We start from the raw sequence: 22206 nt of genomic DNA on the forward strand, positions 1-22206 counted from the left end.
GCCGAGCTCACCAAAGAGAGCCTGAAGCCAAGTAAGCTCAGCACAAGCATCTGCCAGGGCTTTGTACTCTGACTCGGTGGATGGCCGTGCAACAGTCTTCTAATTCTTGGAGGCCCCAAGAGATTAAATTGTTCCCCATGTATATGGCATATCCACCAGTGGATTTTCCCCAATCAGCATCAGAGAAGGCCTGGAGATCATGAGAACTACACTGGCTAATACGTAGCCCATATGCAACAGTGTGTTTAAGGTAGCGTAGGATATGCTTCACCATAGTCCAATGATCCTCAGTAGGGTTATGCATGTACTGGCACACCCTATTGATAGAGAAAGCTACATCCGACCGTGTGAGAGATATGTATTGCAGTGCCCCAACTATCGACCGGTATTTTGTTGGATCAGGAAATGGAGCACCCCCTTCTTTAGATGCGGTAATGGTAGTGGCCATTGGTGTGAGGACCGGCTTACAGTCTGTCATGCCGGCCCGCTGAAGAAGATTAGTAATATACCGTGATTGAGACAGTGTCAGTCCAGCAGAGTGATATGTCGCTTCTACACCTAAGAAGAAATGTAAGCGGCCCAGATCTTTGATTGAAAATTCTGATGCAAGCCCATTTAGTAGAGTCTCAACATGCTTGGTCTGACTACCAGTAACCAGAATGTCGTCAACATACACTAGTACATAGGTGGTTGTTGGACCCTATGTGTAAATGAATAGGGACGGATCCGTTTGGGATGATCTGATCCCTGACTGGAGTAGAAATTATGACAGACGACTGAACCAGGCCCGTGGGGCCTGCTTGAGGCCATATAAAGACTTGTGCAATCGACAGACATGATTTGGTCGACTGGCATCTGTGAACCCCTGAGGTTGTGACATATAGACTTCCTCATTTAGAACGCCATGAAGAAAAGCGTTTTGAACATCTAGTTGGCGAACACCCCATCCTTTACACACTGCTAGGGTATGTACTGTCCGAATTGTGGTGGATTTGACGACCGGGCTAAACGTTTTATCATAATCCAAGCCCTGCGGCTGGTGAAATCCTTTGGCCACAAGGCGCGCCTTGTACCGTTCAATAGACCCATCTGCCTTATGTTTGATCCTGTACACCCACTTCCAGCCAACCAAATTTGCATTAGTAGGGGGGGGGACCAATGACCATGTGCCATTCCTTAGTAAAGCAGCAAACTCATCAGACATGGCTTGACGCCATAGTGGGGCCTTCACAGCCTAACTGTAACAAGTGGGTTCTATGGGTTCGGTGGTGGGTGGATGTGGTGGAGCTGGGGCTATTGGGGTAAAATAGGCATGAGAAGCGGTGGAGGGATCAGCATATAACTCACTGAGTAGGCGTGTGCGGCGTGGAGGGGATGATGGTGGGGTTGGGGTTGGGGAAGGTAATGGACTAGGGGAGGGGGATACGGGTTTCGGTAGGAGGGAGGGGTGGAGTAGGGGATGGTGATTGGGTATTGGGAGGATGTGGTTGTGGTGGATCGGGTAGGATATTAATGGGTAGGGAAGTCCAAGATGGGGTTGGGGAAGTGGGGATGGGTGTCACATTGGATTCACGGAAGGGAAAGCGAAGCTCATCAAAACGCACATGTCTTGTAATGTAAATGCGATGTGATTCAATATGCATGCACCGGTAGCCATGGTGATGGGAACTATACCCAAGAAAAATGCATTGAGCAGACCGAGGATCAACTTTATGATTATTGTAGGGGCGAAGAAAAGGAAAGCAAAGGCACCCAAAAATTTTAAGAAAGTTGTAATCAGGTGCATTAGATGTGAGAAGTTGATATGGAGAGAGATCCCCAAGAGTGGGAGTGGGCATTCTATTAATGAGATAGACAACCGTTTCAAAGGCATAATCCCAATAAAGTTGAGGAACAGAGGCCTGATGCATAAGGGTCAGGCCGGTCTCAACAATATGGGGTTTACGCCTTTCAACGGTGCCTTGTTGTTCACGCGTGTGAGGGCAAGAAATTCTGTGATTTATGCCAAGAGTGGCGAAATAAGAGTGGAGAGAGTGGAACTCCCCCGCAATCAGTTTGCACATTTTTATTGTGGTAGAGAACTGGCATTCTGCCAATGCTTGAAATTGCTTAAAAATAGAGAAGGCATCTGATTTGGCCTTAAGAGGGTAAAACCAAATAAAGCAGGTATAGTCATCCACAAAAAGTAAGAAATAACGATGTCCTTCAAATGAAACAGTGGGAGAAGGTCCCCAAATGTCACTAAAAATTAAAAACAAAGGAGAACTGCTACGATTATGAGATTCACGAAGTGTCAAACGGCTTGACTTGCCCATTTAACATGCTGAACATAAATGCGGAGACAAAGGTAACTTAATGTCCTTAACCATAAGACGAAGAGAGCGGTCAAGTGGGTGACCCAAACGTTGGTGCCAGCGATCATAAATGGAAACCTGTGCAAGATTGGTGGAGGGAGGTAATGGCGATGGAGATGGTAGATGATAGAGTCCGTCTCTGCTAGGCCTCGTAAGAAGAATGCAATTGGAGATCGGATCCTTCACATGGAAATGAGTGGCATGAAATTCAAAGAAAACGTTGTTGTCAGTAGCGAATTTATTTATAGAAAGTAAGGAATGAGACAAAGAAGGTACATGCAAAATATCAGAAAGAGACAAAGAGCGGGACGAAGATGGAATAAAAGAAGTACCAATGTGAGAAATAGGAAGAGAGTTACCATCACCAATGGACAAACTGTGCTTACCATTATAGGGAGCATAGGAGGAAAGTGACTGCAAGTCAGGGGTCGCATGATGAGTGGCCCCAGTGTCAGGGATCCATGATGCTAGGTTCGGGTTCCCAGTGGGTGGGGGGTAATGGCCATGATGTGGGGGGTAGTACGGTTGGGGTGGGTTGGGATGTGTATGGCTTTGGTTTGGAATGGCATGGATTTGATTAGGGTGGTTATAAGGTTGTGGGGTGGGCAGTAATGGAGGGTTGGAAGTAGCAACATAGGTGGATGGAGATGGATTTTGTGTAGATGGTTGGCCAATGTTCTTGTTCTTGTAGTAGCAGGTAGGGGCTTGATGATTTGTACGCCCACAGATAGTGCAAGAGCTATGCGCATAGGCATTGGATCTGTCAAAACCACTGGGTCCATTTGGACGGCCACCACCACCCCTGCCCCGACCGCGACCAGTAGGAGTGCCACGGCCAAAGGGCTAGGTAGGAGTGCCCCGATTGTATTGAGTCATATTCGCAGTAGCATTGGCAGCTGGGTCCACAACGGCTTGGCGAGATTGAAGCAAATATTCATGGCTGACTAGGAGACCATACATATCCGTGTAACTGATCGGCTCTTGGCGATCCATTATAGTTGGCACGAGTGGCTGAAACTCAGCGAGTAGAGCATAAAAAATATGGAGATAGAGGTCCTCCGGTGGGAGGGGTTTGCCGGCAGCACTTAGGTCATCAGAGAGAGCCTTGGCCCTACTCAAAAATTGTGTGACAGTCTCATCTGGCTTTTGAACAAGTTGTTGAAGTGCGGCATTAATGGATAAGATCCTTGGGGTAGAAGCATTACTATAGGCCGCATGGAGAGCGTCCCATAGTTCCTTACTGGTTGCGCGGCCAACTGCAAGAGACATGGCCTCATCTGATAGAGAAGAAATGAGAATACTCATGATCGAGGAGTCTTTTTCCTCCCATTGTTCAACCTGCGAAGCATCCTTGGGGTAGGGATTGGAGGCAGTGACATAGCCATAAAATCACTAGCCTTTGAGATATGGTACTATTTGGGTCTTCCAATACACAAAATCTTGGATGATAGCTTAATGAAGAGGATTTGTGAAAGACTAGGTGTAGGGGTAATAGAGGAGGAGAGAGTGGAAGAGCTTGGGGTGGAGGGATGAGGAGAGCCCATGATGGCCAAAGAAGAGAGAACGTGGGAAGCTTAGAGAAGTGAAAAGAAAAAAAAGGATTCTTTGCTCGTTGGAGCTGCTGGCTTATGATACCATGATAGAATGTGTATATTGATTGAATATTTTCTTAGCTTAAAGATTACAAATAGAGAGTGTAGTATATAGGTGATGCAGTCCACAAGTTGGAGAGTCAATCACCCAAGATATACAACCATAATTAGAAGATTACAATGCCATGCATATAGGATTGAGTGAGGATCATATGGGATTACAAGATTGCAATGCTATGTATGGAAGATTGAGAGAGGATCATGAGGGATTGGATGAGATTGCAATCGGATTGGATGGGATTGCAATCAATGGAAAATAGGAAAGAAAACTGTTATGATCACATGTGTCGGATATGGTCTGATAGAAGAAGATGAGAGGGGCAAATGGTTCCACCAATGATTCTCGGAAGACGATTTGTGCTATTGCAGAGGTTGCAGATGAGAGGTTGCAAACTAGAAGAAGAAGATAGGTTGCAGAGGAGATGAAGAAGAGGAGTGGAAGAAGATGTTGTTAACGGGTCCATCGCGGTGAGGAGATGAAGAAGAGGAGAGGGAAGAAGGGATTCAAATTGGATTTCACGATTGGGGTTCGACCTCCCCTGAACAAAAACACTTTGTTCGGGGGATATGAGCTTAGGCAAGATCCTGCAAATACGAGAACGTTTCACTTTAGTAATGATCTTGTAAACAAAGTTACATAGATTGATTGGCCTGAAGTGCAAACACTCCTTTGGATCCTCCCTTTTCGGAATGAGAGAGATCAATGTTGAGTTGACTGCTTTCAAAATGTTTCCTCCTGAGAAAATTTCTCTCACATTCGCACAAAGATTTGATTTGATAATGTCCCAGCAGGAAGCATAAAAGTGATCCAAAAATCCATCAGGACCCTGGCCCCGTCTGCATTCATGTTCACAAGGGGGAAAGTCTAGGTTTCCTTTTTCTTTTGAAACCCAAGCCGACCGGTCAGGTTTGGTCTATTGTGGTCGGTCGGTTTGGTTTTGCTATGAGCATAAACCGGAAGTCCTCAATTTTGCAAGCATTTGAATGTTGAACGTTTGAGTAGGATAAGGACAGATGTCAACCTCACGGAACATGGCAGGACGATGACAGGACAATCCTCGACAATAGAAGATCTGAATACCATACATCATATAATAATATAGTAATAACACTCCAAGCCTTAATATGTTCAGCAAACCATTGATCAAGTATATGATTACGAGATTGCCACTAGTATCCATATAAGAACTTAATTACCCATATACCAACATCATTTAACATATAACACAATTGTAATTAAAATAAATTGATATATGTGTGAGCCCTATAATATTTAAGATTCCACACAGCATAAATCATATCATACTATCATATCATATCATATCATACTATCATATTATCATATCATATCATACTATCATATTATCATATTATCATATCATATCATATCATTTACTATCATTTATTATATTATAAATGTAGAAACTCAAAAGTCATGGCAAATCTTTTCATACCAAAAATACCCTTCAACAATATCAATAAGCCCAAAAAAATACCCTTCATTAATTATTAATTGTTATAATTTTTAGTTAAATTAAATTCTTCCTCTATTAATAAACCCCCCTCAATGTTACATTAATTATTCTTTTATAAAAATTAATGGACCAATCGTTTCCCTACTCAGTTTTCTCACGTTTTTTTAGATAAATTCAATAAGAGGTAATTATTATTAATTATTAATTAAAAATTAGAAATTATAAAGAGAGAGTAAAATAATCCCATTTTTCATTGAACAATGTATAAAACCCCATTTTCCAATGTATAAAATAATCCCATCTTATCTTACCAAAAAAAAAATGTACAATATTATCCATTATTACTTGAACAATCGATAAACCCCCCCTCAATTAATTGTTATAATTTTGAAAATACCCTTCATTAATTATTAATTATTAATTGTTATAATTTTTCAGCTAAATTAAATTCTTTCTCCATTAATAAACCCTCATCAATGTTACATTAATTATTCTTTTATAAAAATTAAGGGACCAATCGTTTACTTACTTAGTTTTCTCACGTTTTTTCAAATAAAATTCAATAAGAGATAATTATTATTAATTAGAAATTAGAAAGAGAGAGTAAAATAATCCCATTTTTCGTTGAACAATCTATAAAACCCCATTTTCCAATGTATAAAATAATCCCATCTTATCTTACAAAAAAAAAAATGTACAATAGAAAAAATTTTATTATTTAAGAAAACATCTAAAATGTTGGGTGTTCATTTCGGTGATTCATACATGAAAAAAAGCAAACACGTGCAACTTTACTAGTACATTTATATAAGACTCACCTCTGACACTCATGACTTCTCAGGTTCTGTACAACTGTCGCAAAATAGAAATCCCTCTGCTCTTCAGTGTCCTAAAAACATAAGATAAAGAATAAGGATTTGGGATATTACATACAAAGTGAGAAATTTTCACAATTGGGGATCGGATTGAACCCAATCTCATTCAATTCCAATTCTTAAAACCATTATGCAATTCTATAGATGACTCGAGTGTCAAAAAGAAGAATTAAGCTAGCCCATGGGAGGATATATGATTGAATTTAAGTCTAAAATTTAACATTTGACCAATCTATAACACTTTCTTAGATATCCAACGGTCAAAATGCTTCATCATCCTCATCGTATCACATCGCACGACAAGATGTTTCATTAGGCCAATCAACCTGGTGTTAGGTCATTGATTAAATTAGATTATTTGAGATTAACATACATGATCTACCTGTCGTGCATGTTTCAGAATCACAGCATTGATAAGCCAGACTTCCTTTCGTCTTGACTCTCAAATAAGAGTATTGAGCACGGCTTTCTTTAGGTTTTGGGTCCGATTATCTATCCATACGGGTCATACCCAGGTCCCATGGGATCGAGCTGCTGGAAAGAAGGATTTTCAGCTCGGTGGTGTGCATCTATTCTCGCAATCCAAACAGTATCTCGGTCACATGTCTAGTTCTGGGGTGCATCGAACATCTTCCAACCATGATTTGAGGTATCGGTATTAGACCATCCGATACGATCGATACTGCACGGTTTTGAAGGTGATCGATAACAATACCTAGCCGATACCGTATCGGTGGAACTGTACAGACAATGAGTAAAATTAAGGGTGTCAAAATAAACCGAAACCAAACTGAACCATTTAAACTGAAACCATGAAACAATTTAATAAACAGTTCAATTATGGTTTCAAAATTGAGACCGTTTAATTAAATGATTCAAATCGAACCGGACCATTTAACCTCCTTAGATGTACATAAATGTGCCAAAAGCAAAAAATAACCGTTTATCCAAATCGAACCAAACCATGAAATCGTTAAATATGATTCGATTATGGTTTCAAAATTAAGACTTTTTAATCCAAATCAGATAATTTAACACCCTTAGGTAAATCAAGAAAACTCACTTTTAAGGAAACCCTGGGGTAAGTTTGTCTGATATGATTGATTCATACTAATATTATTTCGATTTCAAAGATGATCAATACCCGATCTCATTTGTCTGATATGATTGATTCATACTAATATTGTTTCGATTTTAAAGATGATCAATACCCGATCTCATATCGTGCACTAAAATCGTGCTTCCACCGGTCTCATGTAGACAGATATCTTAACGTGTGAACGCAAACAAAGAGTCTGAGACCAGAGAGTCTGAACTCGTAACTAAAAATTTTTGAGGCAGAGGGTCAAAGCACTCGTCTTACATCCAGTCGTATTGCTTAGCCAGAAAAATGGCATGTCGTGATTGACCCGATTCTTCGTCTCATTCAAAGCTCCAACAGTCCAAACCAGTTAAAAAAAAAGAGCTAAACGAAGTGGAATCGATGTTGTTTTTTATTCATATTTATTTCATTTGACCAATCCTTTTCTACTCTCACGGTAATTGCCTTTTGGTATTTACTGTTATTGCAGCAAGCTTTGAATTGTCCGAACGAGACCTGCCTTTTTGGATTTTTGAGGTCTTCGGGTGGTTGGAAAGATAGATCCCCGAAAGTCTACGTGACTATGAGCGATGTTTCCTTGCGGATTCGAATTCTCATAGCTTTAGGTTTTGGGTGATGAGTTCTATTTCTTTCTAAGCACTGGTATGGATTGGCATGGCAATAGCAGGTCAGTTTTCTAATTACTTAAATTTCTCGATTTCTCCATCTGGGTATCTCTGAATCTAGTTTATGTTGATGGGGGGTTGTAAGTAAGAGAATCAGATTGGGTTTAAGAGTTCTGGGGTGTCTGAAAGAGGCAGTTTCTGGACCTCTGCCTCTATTAGGTCATCATCGTTTGTAATTCTGTGTGAAATCAAGAATTTTAGTTGATTTCTTCTTTTATTATTGCTTAACTGTAAATTATTCCTTTTCCCTTTTCATCTGGATAGCCTTCAATTTTGTCTGTATTTTTTTTTTCTTCTCTTCTTGTCCTCAGTGTGTAGAATTTTCAAATTCTTTGTTTGTTATTTGTGTTTTTTTGGGGTTAGGGTTTTGCGGTTCAGGCGTTTCTTCTATCAGTGTTGTTTGGAATGGCAGAGTATCTTTGATGATAATTATATTTTGTTATTTTTTATCTGTGGGTGTAGTTGTATCTTCGTTGATTCTGATGGGTGATGGAAATTGAGTTCAAGTGAAGCTAGTTTTCAGGGTTTAGTATTTTATGGAAAAGAAAGGGTTACTCATGCAAGTGACCATGAATAACAGAGCTGTGGCTGCGCTCCTTCATGTATTTATTTGCTTCTTGTTGAGTATTAGTACAGGCTATGGTACCGCAACTGATATTTATTGCTTGAGGACTCTAAAAGACTCGGTGGAAGACCCTTTAAACTACCTAAACTCGTCATGGCTTTTTAACAATAATACAGAGGGGTACATCTGCAAATTTACTGGCATCGAGTGCTGGCACCCTGATGAGAATAGAGTCTTAAACATCAGGCTCTCAGACATGGGGTTGAAGGGCCAGTTCCCTCGGGGTATTGAGAACTGCACTAGCTTGACAGGTTTAGATCTTTCTAGCAACAATTTCACTGGATCCATTCCATCGGACATCTCTAAAAGGCTTCCGTATGTGACATCTCTTGATCTCTCTTCAAATGGCTTCACTGGTGAGATCCCACTGAGCTTGGTAAACTGTACCTATCTGAATATCCTGAAACTTGACAACAACCGATTAACTGGTCAGATCCCTCTGCAACTTGGCCTGCTCACTCGGATAAAGACATTTACTGTTACAAATAATCAGTTGTCTGGGCAAGTTCCCACCTTTGTCAATGCTACAATTACAGCAGATAGCTATGCAAATAATCTAGGACTGTGTGGGAAACCTTTGGATCCTTGCAAGGCGATCCAGAGTAAATCTCAGGGTGCAGTAGTTGTTGGATCGACAATTGCTGGGGTGGCTGTTACATTGTTTGTTGTTGGAGTTGCCCTTTTCTTCTGGTCGCGTAAAGTGTCCATTAAGAAGAAAGATGATGACCCTGATGGAAACAAGTGGGCCAGGAGTTTAAAGGGAATCAAAGGCATCAAGGTAAGCTGATCTAATCTGTCTCACTTAGGATCCTTTAAAGATTATTGTTCCTTCAGCTTACCTCCACCCCTACCTACTTGATTGATGCACATGCACCTGAAAAAAAAAAAAAGAAGCAGACACATACATCACACAAGCATGTACGTACCCACACATACCACAACCAAAGGAAAGAAGCTTTCTGGTACCTGAGGTTCTTTCTTCTCATTTATATGTTTTCTTAATTTTTTAATTTCCATCTAGAGATACTTTTGCTACAAAGTGCTGAAGGGGAAATTGTGTTTTCCAGGTTTCCATGTTCGAGAGGTCAGTTTCGAAAATGAGGTTGAATGATCTGATGAAGGCTACTAACAATTTCAGCAAAGATAATATCATTGGGTCTGGAAGAACAGGGACAATGTACAAGGCAGTGCTCCCAGATGGCTCTGCCCTAATGGTTAAGAGGTTGCAAGACTCTCAACGCTCTGAGAAAGAGTTTATTTCTGAGATGACTACTCTGGGGAATGTAAAACAACGTAACTTGGTTCCACTCATGGGTTTTTGTGTGGCAAAGAAGGAGAAGCTTCTGGTTTATAAGCATATGTCAAATGGGACCCTCTATGATCGTCTACATGCCGTGGGACCTGAGGGAAGGGCTATGGACTGGCCCCTAAGGCTTAGAATTGCGATAGGGGCTGCCAGAGGTCTAGCATGGCTCCATCATAGCTGCAATCCCCGCATTATACATCGAAACATAAGCTCAAAGTGCATCTTATTGGATCAGGATTTTGAGCCAAAAATATCTGATTTTGGGCTAGCTAGACTCATGAATCCAATTGACACTCACTTGAGCACTTTTGTGAATGGGGAGTTTGGGGACTTGGGCTATGTTGCTCCAGAATACCCGCGGACACTTGTTGCTACTCCTAAGGGGGATGTTTTCAGTTTTGGAACTGTTCTTCTTGAATTGGTTACTGGTGAGAAACCTACCCATGTTGCTAATGCCCCTGAAAGCTTCAAAGGGAATTTGGCGGAGTGGGTTACACAGCTGTCCTATAACTCTAATCTCCAGGATGCCATTGATAAATCATTGGTTAGGAAGGGTTTTGATGGTGAGCTTTTCCAGTTTCTTAAAGTTGGACGCAATTGTGTCCTGCCAACTCCCAAGGAAAGACCTACAATGTTTGAAGTGTACCAGCTTCTTAGAGCTATTGGTGAGAGATACAATTTCACAGTTGATGATGAGATTTGGGTGCCATCTGACACGAGTAATGTTGATTACCCTGACGAGCTTATTGTCGCTATGGAAATGAAAGAGCTACACTGAGAAGGTACGATAAAGTAAAATGTAATTCTAGACGCCAAATGGAAACTCCATAATCAATGCATAATTTCCTTGGTGTAGCTTTTCAACAGAATGCTTGCTCCTTATGTTTATAGAGTTTTAAATATTGCTTTTAGCCTTCTGAAGTTGGAAGCTTACTTGTATATTTTCTAATTATCCAGCGGCCTCAAGAGATTATTCACTCTCTTCTCGACTTGTATATCTTGTCCCATTATGTCTTTCTGTTTAAGGGATACCTATAAGAATCGTAGAGAGGTAGTCTCTTTCCTTTTTGTTGCTGTGTGGCAAGGACATAGATACAATTTGTCTAAAATGGAGAATCTGATAACCAGACACAGAGAACATGTGCAGATATTTAGGGGAAAACTTTCCAGAATGTACATGGCAGATTGGGTAGGGCCCGAATTTGTGGACAGGCAGACCCCGTGGTCCCCTGCTCACATACCTTAATTTATTCTTTTTTTTTTCATGCCAATACATAATTATTTTTCCCTTCCCCACTCCTTCCCTCCCCTTCTTTTATTAGAAGGGCGTACCCAGTGCACGAGGCTCCTGCCATTGCTGGGTCTCGGAAGGCTGTTTCCCGACTTGAACCCATGACCACTAGGGTGCAATAGACCAACCTTACCATTGCACCGTGGCATGCCTTCTCATTTTTTTATTCCTTATTTAAATAAAAAAAATGAATTGCAATGCAATGTTTTCATGAGTATTGGTCCTATGTTTTTGGAGTCAGCCAGAAAATGAAAAGTAGGCGTGTCCTTAATTCACAGGTTTTTGTTGATTTATGATTGAAATTACTTCTGAAAATAATGCATGATACAAATGGACTATTCTTTTTAACTTTACCGGCTATGATATTGCTTATGTTGGTTTATATTGTGATATTGGGAAAAGAAGTTATTCAAGCAGCAAGGTTAGTGCCTTTATATCCAAATCCTATAGCATCCCTTTCCAATAGTCTTGAAAGATAATTAGGGAACTCATGAGGGTGTAAAACACCTAAGTTTCAATTTCACTACAAAATTGTACATTACAGTGCATTCAAAACTGGACCAGATGTCAAACTGTTCTAGCTTGGCAGTCACAGGTCCACAGTGGAATATGATTAGGTATGATATGGTGTGGTATTTGATTAGATGACAACAAATATCTCATTGGTCATATTGATTGGACTTCTTTTATAGTGGCTGGAAGTTCTGCTATGTTTTTGAAGTCATTGAATTTGAACTGCACTTTTTACACAAGTCTTAATGATTTTGAGTTCTATACCATGTACTTCTCCCGCCCTGCAACAGACTGTTTGATTTGAACTGTTAGGGTGATCTGATTGCTTAAGTTTGATGGTCCATTGAGCAGTCACTATTTAGTAATAATGGTTTACCATGCGAATGGTAATGGACTGTCCAGTAATGTCTCTCAAAAAATTGGTAAATTCTGTCAGCTGGGTAGCTTCTCCTTGTGTTGTATTTTAGCCTGTTTAGTTGATTTGTTGAATTATTATGTGAAATGTGACTGATATTGAAAACCTAGTAGATTATAACCTTTTTTGTGACCTTTTGGCAAAGCTGTTGAATCCTGCTGTATTTGTGTAGCATTGATTTTTGTTTCTAGAGAGTTTTGTTTTGACTACAAATGGAGACTAGTGAAATATTTCAGGGCTTAATGGATATGAAACCTTATGTTTTCATGGAGAAGGGAAATGAAGGGAAGTTTTATTAATTAAAAGTTAAACTTTTGTAATCATGATTGTGTAAAATATACCAACCTAGAATGTAACCAAAAATGGTAAATGAACTTTTCTAGTGGATTCATAATTTTCATATTCAAACCCAAGGAACACAGCTGAACGTTTGAATTAGTAGACTAATAAATTTTTTGACCTTGTTGCGCTCTCTTTTTTGGCAATAATTAGAAAAGCTTCCTTTTTGTTTTTGCTTAAAGTTCATTCCCTTAACTTCCAACCAGACTGTATTTAGATCTGATGATGGCAAACCAGGGACCATATTTGATAACTTAACCTTGAAGTGTCAAAATCTTTTCTTTGTTCATTTATTTGATGTACATGATCAAGCATCTGACTACGTCACCTCTGTGTCGTGATAGTCTATCAACTGGACCTAGGTTTGAATAACTTTATCATTTTGTATGCTCGCCCGAGGTCATCCATCCAATAGCAGCCTAAATGAATAAATGGATGTTACAAATTGTGAGGTTTTGAAACAGTTGTTAATTGATTAAGGAGTTACAAATATAATCCCTTACTTGGAGGGATCACAAAGCAAAGTTCGCTCTTAAGACAAATCCAAAACTGTTTAACTGAGGCCTTTTAATCTGTGATTGTTAAATGCAGATGTTGATTATATTTGTCACCTCTAGGTGGGCCATAGATTACATTTTTCTTGGTTTCAGAGGATCCTTGCTTGCTGATTCGAATTGTCATAGCAGTTTCTTTTGTTTTAATGGCCAAATCCCGGAGGCTGGTCAAACAGTTGGAAGTAATGGGTGATGACATAACTAGAAATTGGGTTCTGATGTCCACAAAAGATATGCAGTTTCTGTTAGAAGATCCCAAAGTGAAGTTGATTACCAGATTATTTCATTCAAAATGGACCTGGCCTTATGTGTAACCATTTCTTTGTGAATGAGTGAGTAGACATGCGATTCTTTCTATTCCTTTTTTTTTTTTGGGGGGGGGGGGGGTTGGTGTTGAGGAAGGGGTTAAGTCATGGATTTCAAGGCCCTTTTTAATTGCCATAGCACTGTTATCCCGATATAAATGGTGAAACTTATATAACATAACATTGTAATCCAGATATTTGTGAGAAACATTATGCTGCCCACTATTTCCTGCTTCCATATGTTACAGTGTTTTAAATTTCATTAGGTGTAAATGCCTTTCTTTACTGAATCTGCTCTAATTTCAGTGTCCAGAAATTCTCTCTTTTATCATTTCAGACCCACCCACTGTTAATCACCATCACAGTCCACCTCTCCCATCTCTCTCCCCCCTTCTGGGTTTCATACCTTTTTCTTCTTTTTGATTTTATAATGAGAATATGTTTTGTTCTGATAATTAAACGTATAAGTCAGGTTTTGGTTTGTGAATTCACTACCAAACTGAAACTCTTTATTTTCACTTGGTATAAACCTGAGAACCTAAAATTTGCTGTAGATGAACCAATGAAGAAAGAAATATTTTATCATTTTTGTGGTAACTCTCACCCTCTAGTGTGGATTATATGTAGCCTTATGAGCTTGCAATACTTGTCTCCCTCTGGTATGGATTATATGTAGCTGTTTTGGGGTAAATTGAGAGAGAGAGAGAGAGGCATAGTAGTCTTTTGCTAATCTTTGGGCATCTCAAATGATTTGATTTGTTAGTAGACCTAAGTTTATGAGAATTAGGGGGGGGGGTTGGAGAGAAGAGATTAGGGTTACGAAGGAGTTCCAATCATAACCAATTGTATTATGAAAATTAATCTGCCTAGGCATAATCTTTAAGATCAGTTCAATTATGCCATTATAAAAAAACTGGTCATCTTGACACTAACCAAGCCTATTCAGGTTTTTATTCAGATCTGCTTCACAATCACAGGTCTTTCCTGAAAATTCAATTTTACACTCCCACTTGCACACACCTTTCCTGTCCTGTTGTGAAGAGGATTTGAGCTACATCTGCTTTGGGAATTAGAATTGAAGTTATTACACCTTTTTTTTTTAAAACTTATTAAGCTCATATCAAAGCTAGTGCCTTATAATATATATATATATATATATTTTTTTTCTTTCTGAAATACCTATAATGTCAACTTTATAGACTTTTGAAACTTGAAATGTTGGTAATGACACGCAGGGACATCAGATTTTTATTTTTATTATTTTTTTTAATTTTTGGTTAATCCTATACAAGGGCCCATAGGCCAACTACAATCTACAACTAAGGGTGGGGGGGCAGGAAAGGGAGGGGAAAGTGCCATTATGGCATAGATGCAAACCTGGAGAGTCAAACTCAAGACCTCCAACAATCTACAACTAAGGGGGGGGAGCAGGAAAGGGGAGGGGAAAGTGCCATTATGGCATAGATGCAAACCTGGAGAGTCAAACTCAAGACCTCCAGGGGCATACTCCAACTAGCAATGCCACCACCCAACCGAACTAGCGGTTGTTTGTGGGACATCAGATTGATCTAAAATTTTAATCAAAATAAAAATGATGTGGATGGCATGCCCACTAAATAATAGCTCTAACAAAACTGCGGCATCGCAATTATTAGGACAAGTTGGAATGAGTCGTAATTATATAGTAAGGTCACAGAACTCCATTCGTATTGATTTCTCAATGAGAATCATTGAAAAATCAAGGAGTGAAAGTCATACTTTGTGGGCTATACATATAATATAATTAAAATAAGTGATCAAATTTGACATGATCAGTCCACAACAACAACCAAAAAAAAATAAAAATAAATTATGTGTAGTACATGACATGAATAACATGATTCCTTGTACAAGCATGCAATACATTATTTCAAACGTATTTGTACATATTTTTCTATTTCATCTCTTTTATTAAAAAAAAATATTACATGGTAAGGATGCACATTTTCTCATGTTTGGTTGAGGAGAAAAATAATATTATTGACCAAGGTGCATGGTTCAAGTAAGCGGAATATGCAATAGAATTGGTCTATGCCGATTCCAATATAATCAGCTTAGGGCTGCAATAGGGTCGGGTTGGACCGAATTTTGTTAAACCCTAGTCCAATCATGAGTCCCTTTAACTGGGCCTAGATTTGATCCGACCCTGACTCAGGGTTAGAAATTTCTAGTTCTAACCTGCCCTCAGGGTCAATATATCTCAGCTTAGGCCCTATTCGGGCTCAGGGTGGGCCAGGGAGGGTTGACAGGTTCAGGCCGACAAGGCCAAACTTGCACCCCTAATTCAGTTTGGATTGACCTGAATAAGTTGGGAATCGTTCCAATTTGACCGGAATTGGCAATCAGATTTCGATTCCTCAAACCATGCCAAGGTACAACCACTTATTTTTGTAAATACTAGTAAAATATTTATTCTTATACATCTGTCGCTTTTGGAATGACTCATGTAAAATATATTTTTTTGGTAAGGACTCCTATAAAATATATGGGTAAGCTCCTCTATGGGGGAGGGTGATCCCTGTTCCAGCGCAAGGGTCAAGGAGAACGCGCACATTGGCATTAAGGGGGTGGAATTTCTACCTTTCATGAGGGGTGGTGTGGTCATTTTGCCCCTCTATGTTTGGGCATGGGCGGTACACTCCCCATTGAGAAATTTTCTCCAAAACATATTCTAATATTGAAAAAATTGAACCTTGAAGGGCTAAAAGGCCATTGTACGACTATACACGTACTACAAGACCATTAACCTTATTTATGGTTGTTCATAGCTATATATTGTCAAATTTCAAGTTGCCTCCTTTTGCCATATGGTGGTGTAAACACTCAAATTGTCACCTTGAGGCATGCATGACGAGGACGAACAATTGTTTTTTTTTTTTTTTTTTTTTGGTAAAGAGGACGAACAATTGTTTGTGGTAATGGAAGAAAGCCTAACTATGGTAGAAGACGTGCAATCTCAGCTACGTCTGAAAATAATTTGGTGTAAAATAACCAAATTACCCTTTACAGGTTATTTAGTTTTCCAAACAGAGATGATTTTTTATCATCAAGATCTTATTGTCGAAACATGGTTTGAAAATAGTTTAATTTTAACATTGTTTTTGAAATATTTCGTTTTGGTAGTCTGATGAGACCATGTTGGGAAATTAATTTCTATACTGAAATAGTTTTTGAATTTCATACCATGGCTTAGAGGTGTCAAAACCTAGCCTAAACTGATAAAACTGACCAAAATTGACTGAAAAAATTTGGACCAAACCGAACTGATCCTTGTTGGACTGGTTTTGCACAGGGGTGTGATGGGACCAGCTGAAAATGGACCACACCGAACTAACCGATGTCTAGACAAAAAATCGAACTGAATGAAACCGATAAAAAATCATTGAGTATGAGGTTATGAATGGTTGAATTGATTATCCATTGATTTCAATATTAATGAGAAGAATTCTGACTGTAAGGGGAATTGTTATCAATAAGTATGGTCATGAATAAAGAAATTAAAATGCTTCCATTGATCTCCTTGTTCACTATAGAAAATTAGTTGGACAATTAAACGAATGATTTGATAGTAGGGTTCATTTTGTGTTTCAATGTTAGTTATTTTCCTACAGATTAGTTATCCATTGATTTCAATATTGGTTATCTTCCTCTTAGAATGATTCGGTTTGTAACAATGATTTGCTACAAACTCTATTTATCCATTGATATCAATATCAGTTATCTTTGTTCCAATTACAACATGAACACATCAAATAAATTTCCCTATTTTTAGTTGTTTACTTGTTTAATTTGGGGAAGATGATTTAACGTGTTTTTTGTCGAATCTTTACTCAGTACAAATTATGAAAGTAATTCCATTGTGTGGTTCAAGTCCGAAAATGAACTGATCTAAACCGGTATTGACTGAATAAAGAAAACCAAAATAAACCAAAACGTACGGGTCCGAAACCGAACCGAGTGAAAATCGAAGTTCCTTAACGGTTTGGTTTTGGTCTTTCATTTCGAGACCGAAACTGATTCAGCCTGATTAAAACCGGGCCGAATTGACCGTTTGAGACCCCTACCATGGCTAAGTATTTGTATAAGCTTCGGGATGTCCTTTGAATGACCCAATTTGGAGTTCTGGTTCAAAAGTTATGAATTTTCAAAGATTTTAAGGTGCTTAAGTGATTTAAACCAAGTCAAGCTGAACCGACTCAAGTTTGGACCATGTCAAACAAGATCGCAGCACATAAGTCTCTGTCGACGTCCCTCTATCGATATTCAAAAGGCTCGTACCAACGCCGCACGCTCGGATTTTCCTCCTCTCCATCTCTCGATCTGTAAGTTCTTGTAAGTTCCCCCTGCCTGTGTGACACCTGTCCATCTATAATCCAACGGCCAAAAGTAAAGACAATTTAAAACCCAACCCAACCCAACCAAACCATCCATCTATCTGGAGAAGCTTCAATAGATTTTGGCTTCCAAACACAGTAAGTTCCGGAGGGAATACCTTCAAGTTCGTCGACTTCGGAAGAGTAGGAAGATGGATGGTTATCGTTATCATTATCGTTATCCCACTCCTCTAACATTAACTTTCCGAGGGGAAGACGAAGGGGTGAGATTTTTTGGGAAGAGGCTTGGAATCATTGTTGGCGAAGAGAAGATCCCAATTGAAAATCGGGTAAACGGGATGAATTTGGCCATTGTAGAAATCTCATCGGCAGAAATAGGCGAGGACGAGTCAGGATCTTTCCTAGCGATTGCGAATTCGAAATCATCATCATCGTCGTCGTTGTCGGCATCCTCAAGAGGTGGTTGATCATTGGAGAGCAGAAGTGTTGGATTTATGTGTCCATCAAACCCGATTCGGTCTTGTTCAATCCGGTTTACTTTGTATTGAACTTTTTATACATTTTGGTTTAATATTATCACATGCAATATAAACTTTTTGAGCATTATGTGTCCGTAAGTTTTACTTAAAATGGTAGTCACGACTAGGGTTTGCGCTGGGCACCCTTATCATATGGTCGTCGCATTGGGTATACTTAGACATGTTGATGTTAGGGTACGAATGTGAGTGCACGTTATGATGTGCATTGGCGCAGAATCTACTTTGTTGATTCCCTCATGTATTATTACCAGATGTAGGATGGGATAGACATGTGTCATCGAGACCCTGTACCTGAGAGGACCTTGTCACTGCGAAATGTGACCGTTTTCTTTGGATCATCAATGACTGAGATTCAAGAGAGTCAAAGCAGGTATTCTAGGAATGCGCAAACATTTCGTGAGTGAGAGAGTTACTCAACATGGTCACCACTGCCCGATTGGGGAACATCAAGATAGAGATTGTCTATGGATGGTCGGATCAGAATCTGGATCTAGTGCCGTTTTAGAAATGGTTTTTGCAAAACCTATTTTACATAAAATGATAGATTATATGTAGTTTTATTTGAAAAATTTTATCGTGGTTTGCGGGATCCGATCACGTACACAGACGCTCTTGTATGGACATGTTCTATGGAATGGGGTTTGGCATTTACATGCCCTAGATTCTACAATGATGATGTTGATTAGTGGTGGGTTGGTACATAATAATTGATTATTATGTGAGGGTATAATTGGAATTTGCTAATTAATTAATTATTTATTTACTTTATTAGATATGGTGCTATTTTATTTATCCATTAAATATTAAATAAATAATTAATTAACTATTCCCTATTAGATTTTGCTTCTTTACCAATTAGAAGCCCATCAGGTTTAAATAGGTTCAAGTCAATGAGGAGAGAGAGTGTCAGACTCTCACTGGGAATATTCCTATCTGGGTTTTATAAACACTATTATTTAAACACACCAAGGGGAGGGGGCAACCGACGTTTTTCCCAGTGTTGGGCGAATTTTGGCTCCTCCCCCGTTGGACGAAATTTGCTCTCTGTCTCTCTGTCTCTCTCTCTCTCTTCTTTCTCCTTCTTCTTGCTCTCTAGTTTTGAGAGTTAGAGTTTTGGAAACCCAGTTTTGTGCTTGAAGAACTAAAGAGATTATTAGATTGACTTGGAGAACCTTGGCTGCACCATTGGAGGTTCAGATTTGTATACCTGATGTGCTCGTTAGAGGAAAAACCACTGTCTATTGGAGAAGCAACACTTGAGGCTCATCAAGTTAGCAAGTTTCTGTTAATTCCTCTTGTTTTAATTATATGATTATTCATGGGATGTGAAAGAAACCAGAATCAATCTCTTTCCACTGCGTATTCAAGTATGGGATGGATCCCTCTTTCCATGGGATGGAAAAGAGATGAGATTTCTTTCCCTTATGGATCCCATAATTTTATGGGATAACGAAGAGATGGATTGGATAATGGTTTATCATACCATATCCTAATTGGGTCACTGTAGGGCACCCATGGGCGACCCTAAAATTTATTTAGGGCGCCCTAGGCCAACCCAAACTTTCCAATATTTGTGAACCCAGCTTGATACATGAGTACAACGATCCCATGGACTGCTATTTGACTAACAAGAAGATCTTCTTCGTCGATGCCATGTATGGGTAGGGAGGACTCCTGGTCCTGGGTGAATTCTTCAGTGACTCTAGCGACGATCTCTGCAAGTCTGCTTGAAGAGTAGCTGTTGAAGCCCAGAGATTGGGAGAGAAGTGGACTCTGATTATGTATAGCCTACATTTTCGATCAAATCTGAGAGAGTTCTCTCTCTGAAACTTTCTGGTTTCTTCTTTGATTTTGTGTTGTTGGGTGTTAGGGGTAATAACTTCTTCATTTCCTACTTTTTTTCTGGAAGGCCTGAAAGAGGCTTGAAAGAGATGGACGTCAATGAGGAATCTATAGTTTGTTTGTTTTGATTTATAGGACACGAAGTATGTGATAAAGAAAGAGAGAGAAAGAAAGAAAGAAGGAGAAAAACAGAGGGTAAGTTGGAGAGAGAATAGGCTGAGGTGGTCGGGATCCTGGGGGCAGCGAGGGATTTAAAACGAAAAAGGGAAAGTTGAAGAGAGAAGAGGCTATGGTGGTCGGGTTCCTGGTTCTGCCGGAACCATCAAGAAAAACAGAGGGTTGGGTCACCGCCGTGATGGTTGCCATCTCCAAGAGTTACAAAAGAGAGAGAGAGAGAGAGAGAGAGAGAGAGAGAGAGAGTTGGATTTGAAACCATAGTTAGGATTGGTTGGGTTTGGTTGGGTTGGTTTGGGTTGGGTTTTAAATTGTCTTTACTTTTGGCCGTTGGATTATAGATGGATAGATGTCACGCAGGCGGGGGAAACTTACAAGAACTTACAGATCAAGAAATGGAGAGGAGAAAAATACCGCGCGCTCATCCATCCGCGCTCTTGCTACGTCGACAAGAACCTCTAAAACATTGATTATGGGTTTCTTGAAGCAAAAAAGATGGGTTTGAAACTGTAGTTAGGATTGGTTGGGCTTGGTTGGGTTGGAAAACCATGGGTTGGGTTAGGTTGGGTTTAAAATTGTCTTTACTTTTGGCCGTTGGATTATAGATGGATAGATGTCACACAGGCAGGGGAAACTTACAAAAACTTACAGATCGAGAAATGGAGAGGAGAAAAATACCGCGCGCTCATCCATCTGCGCTCTTGCTACGTTGACAAGAACCTCTAAAACGTCGATTATGGGTTTCCTGAAGCAAAAAAGACTCATTCTTCTCCGGATTTCTACCACCCTCAGGAGTTTTGGATCTCATCCATGCTTTTCAAAGTTTGAAAATCTTATATGTCCAAATCATGTTTTAAAAATTTATGGTTTAAAATGAATCAAACCCATTTTCGATTAGGTTTTATCATTTTACCCTAAATTCTAACTATTGATCACACTTTTTCTGCTTCTCATTCAAAATCCAATGGTTTTGAATGAGATAAGGTTTCTTTCATAACAAAGGTGGCGAAGAAGCCTTCCTAATTCTATAAAAAAAACCCCAATACCCCATGGCCAAATGCAACTTTCGATGGTTTTGGAGACCTTAGAGACAGCAAAGAGTTTTTTGAAACTTGGTTTGAGTCTTGTAGCAAGATTTCTTTCTTTTGGTTTCATTCAATGTGGTTCTGTTTGAGCAAGTTATACCTGTCATGGTGAAGGTATATCGTTGTTGTTCCCAAATTGGGCATCAACAATACGCTATCGTTTTGTGATTTTAATCCCTTCTTTTGATGAGACTTTTTATGTTTTTAATTTATTCATAACAATATTTTTGTCTAATATTTCTCTTAGTTTTTTATCATTATTTTTCAATTTTATTTTGATTTCTCTTCTTAGTATTCACAATTTTTCAAATTTAACGTTCTTGCACTACATGTGTTATTTTATATGAGTTTTTGCATCAGGTGAACTCAAATCAATAAAATTATCTTCTTGTCGTGTTATTAGTATTTCCAATAAACCTTGCATGTTTTTATTAAGTTTTGAGTCAAAATTTGTATATATGTTTTTATCATCTTATGCATGTTTAGTATTCACAGGTTTTCAGATTTACCATTCTTGCACTGCATGTGTTATTTATGTGAGTTCTTGTATTGGTTTGATCTCAAATCAATAGTATTATTTTCTTGTCGTGTTCTTAGTATTTCCAATAAACCAACGTTTTTGTCAAGTTTTAGGTCAAATTTGTATATGTTTTTATCATCTCATGCATGTTTGCATCTTAGGGTTTTAGGATTATTTTTATGCATAAATATCCTAATTAGTT

At 39.1% G+C, this 22206-nt stretch overlaps 2 protein-coding genes across 2 annotated transcripts; one reads left to right on the forward strand and one right to left on the reverse strand.

The window, feature by feature from the left end:
- Positions 1-3197: 3197 nt before the first annotated feature.
- Positions 3198-3659, reverse strand: LOC122668661. Its single transcript, XM_043865199.1, has one exon. The coding sequence runs from the start codon at positions 3657-3659 to the stop codon at positions 3198-3200; it is 462 nt and encodes a 153-aa protein (XP_043721134.1).
- Positions 3660-7919: 4260 nt separating this feature from the next.
- On the forward strand, positions 7920-11119 carry LOC122667800 (probably inactive leucine-rich repeat receptor-like protein kinase At5g48380). The gene is made up of 3 exons (XM_043864231.1): positions 7920-8125; positions 8586-9526; positions 9816-11119. Exons 2-3 carry the CDS (start codon positions 8660-8662, stop codon positions 10830-10832), a joined length of 1884 nt encoding a protein of 627 aa, XP_043720166.1. The 5' UTR covers positions 7920-8125; positions 8586-8659; the 3' UTR covers positions 10833-11119.
- Positions 11120-22206: the final 11087 nt, after the last annotated feature.

The sequence above is a fragment of the Telopea speciosissima genome, chromosome 7 (genome assembly GCF_018873765.1).
Source record: "Telopea speciosissima isolate NSW1024214 ecotype Mountain lineage chromosome 7, Tspe_v1, whole genome shotgun sequence".
Taxonomy (NCBI): Eukaryota; Viridiplantae; Streptophyta; class Magnoliopsida; order Proteales; family Proteaceae; genus Telopea; species Telopea speciosissima.

What these genes read in the sequence shown, in the direction of transcription:
- LOC122668661 (XM_043865199.1), bottom strand. Translation starts at nt 3,659, where the DNA reads ATGAGTATTCTCATTTCTTCTCTATCAGATGAGGCCATGTCTCTTGCA.
- LOC122667800 (XM_043864231.1), top strand. Translation starts at nt 8,660, where the DNA reads ATGGAAAAGAAAGGGTTACTCATGCAAGTGACCATGAATAACAGAGCT. An exon ending in AGGGAATCAAAGGCATCAAG is followed by an intron (nt 9,527 to 9,815) that starts GTAAGCTGATCT and finishes TGTGTTTTCCAG; the next exon opens with GTTTCCATGTTCGAGAGGTC.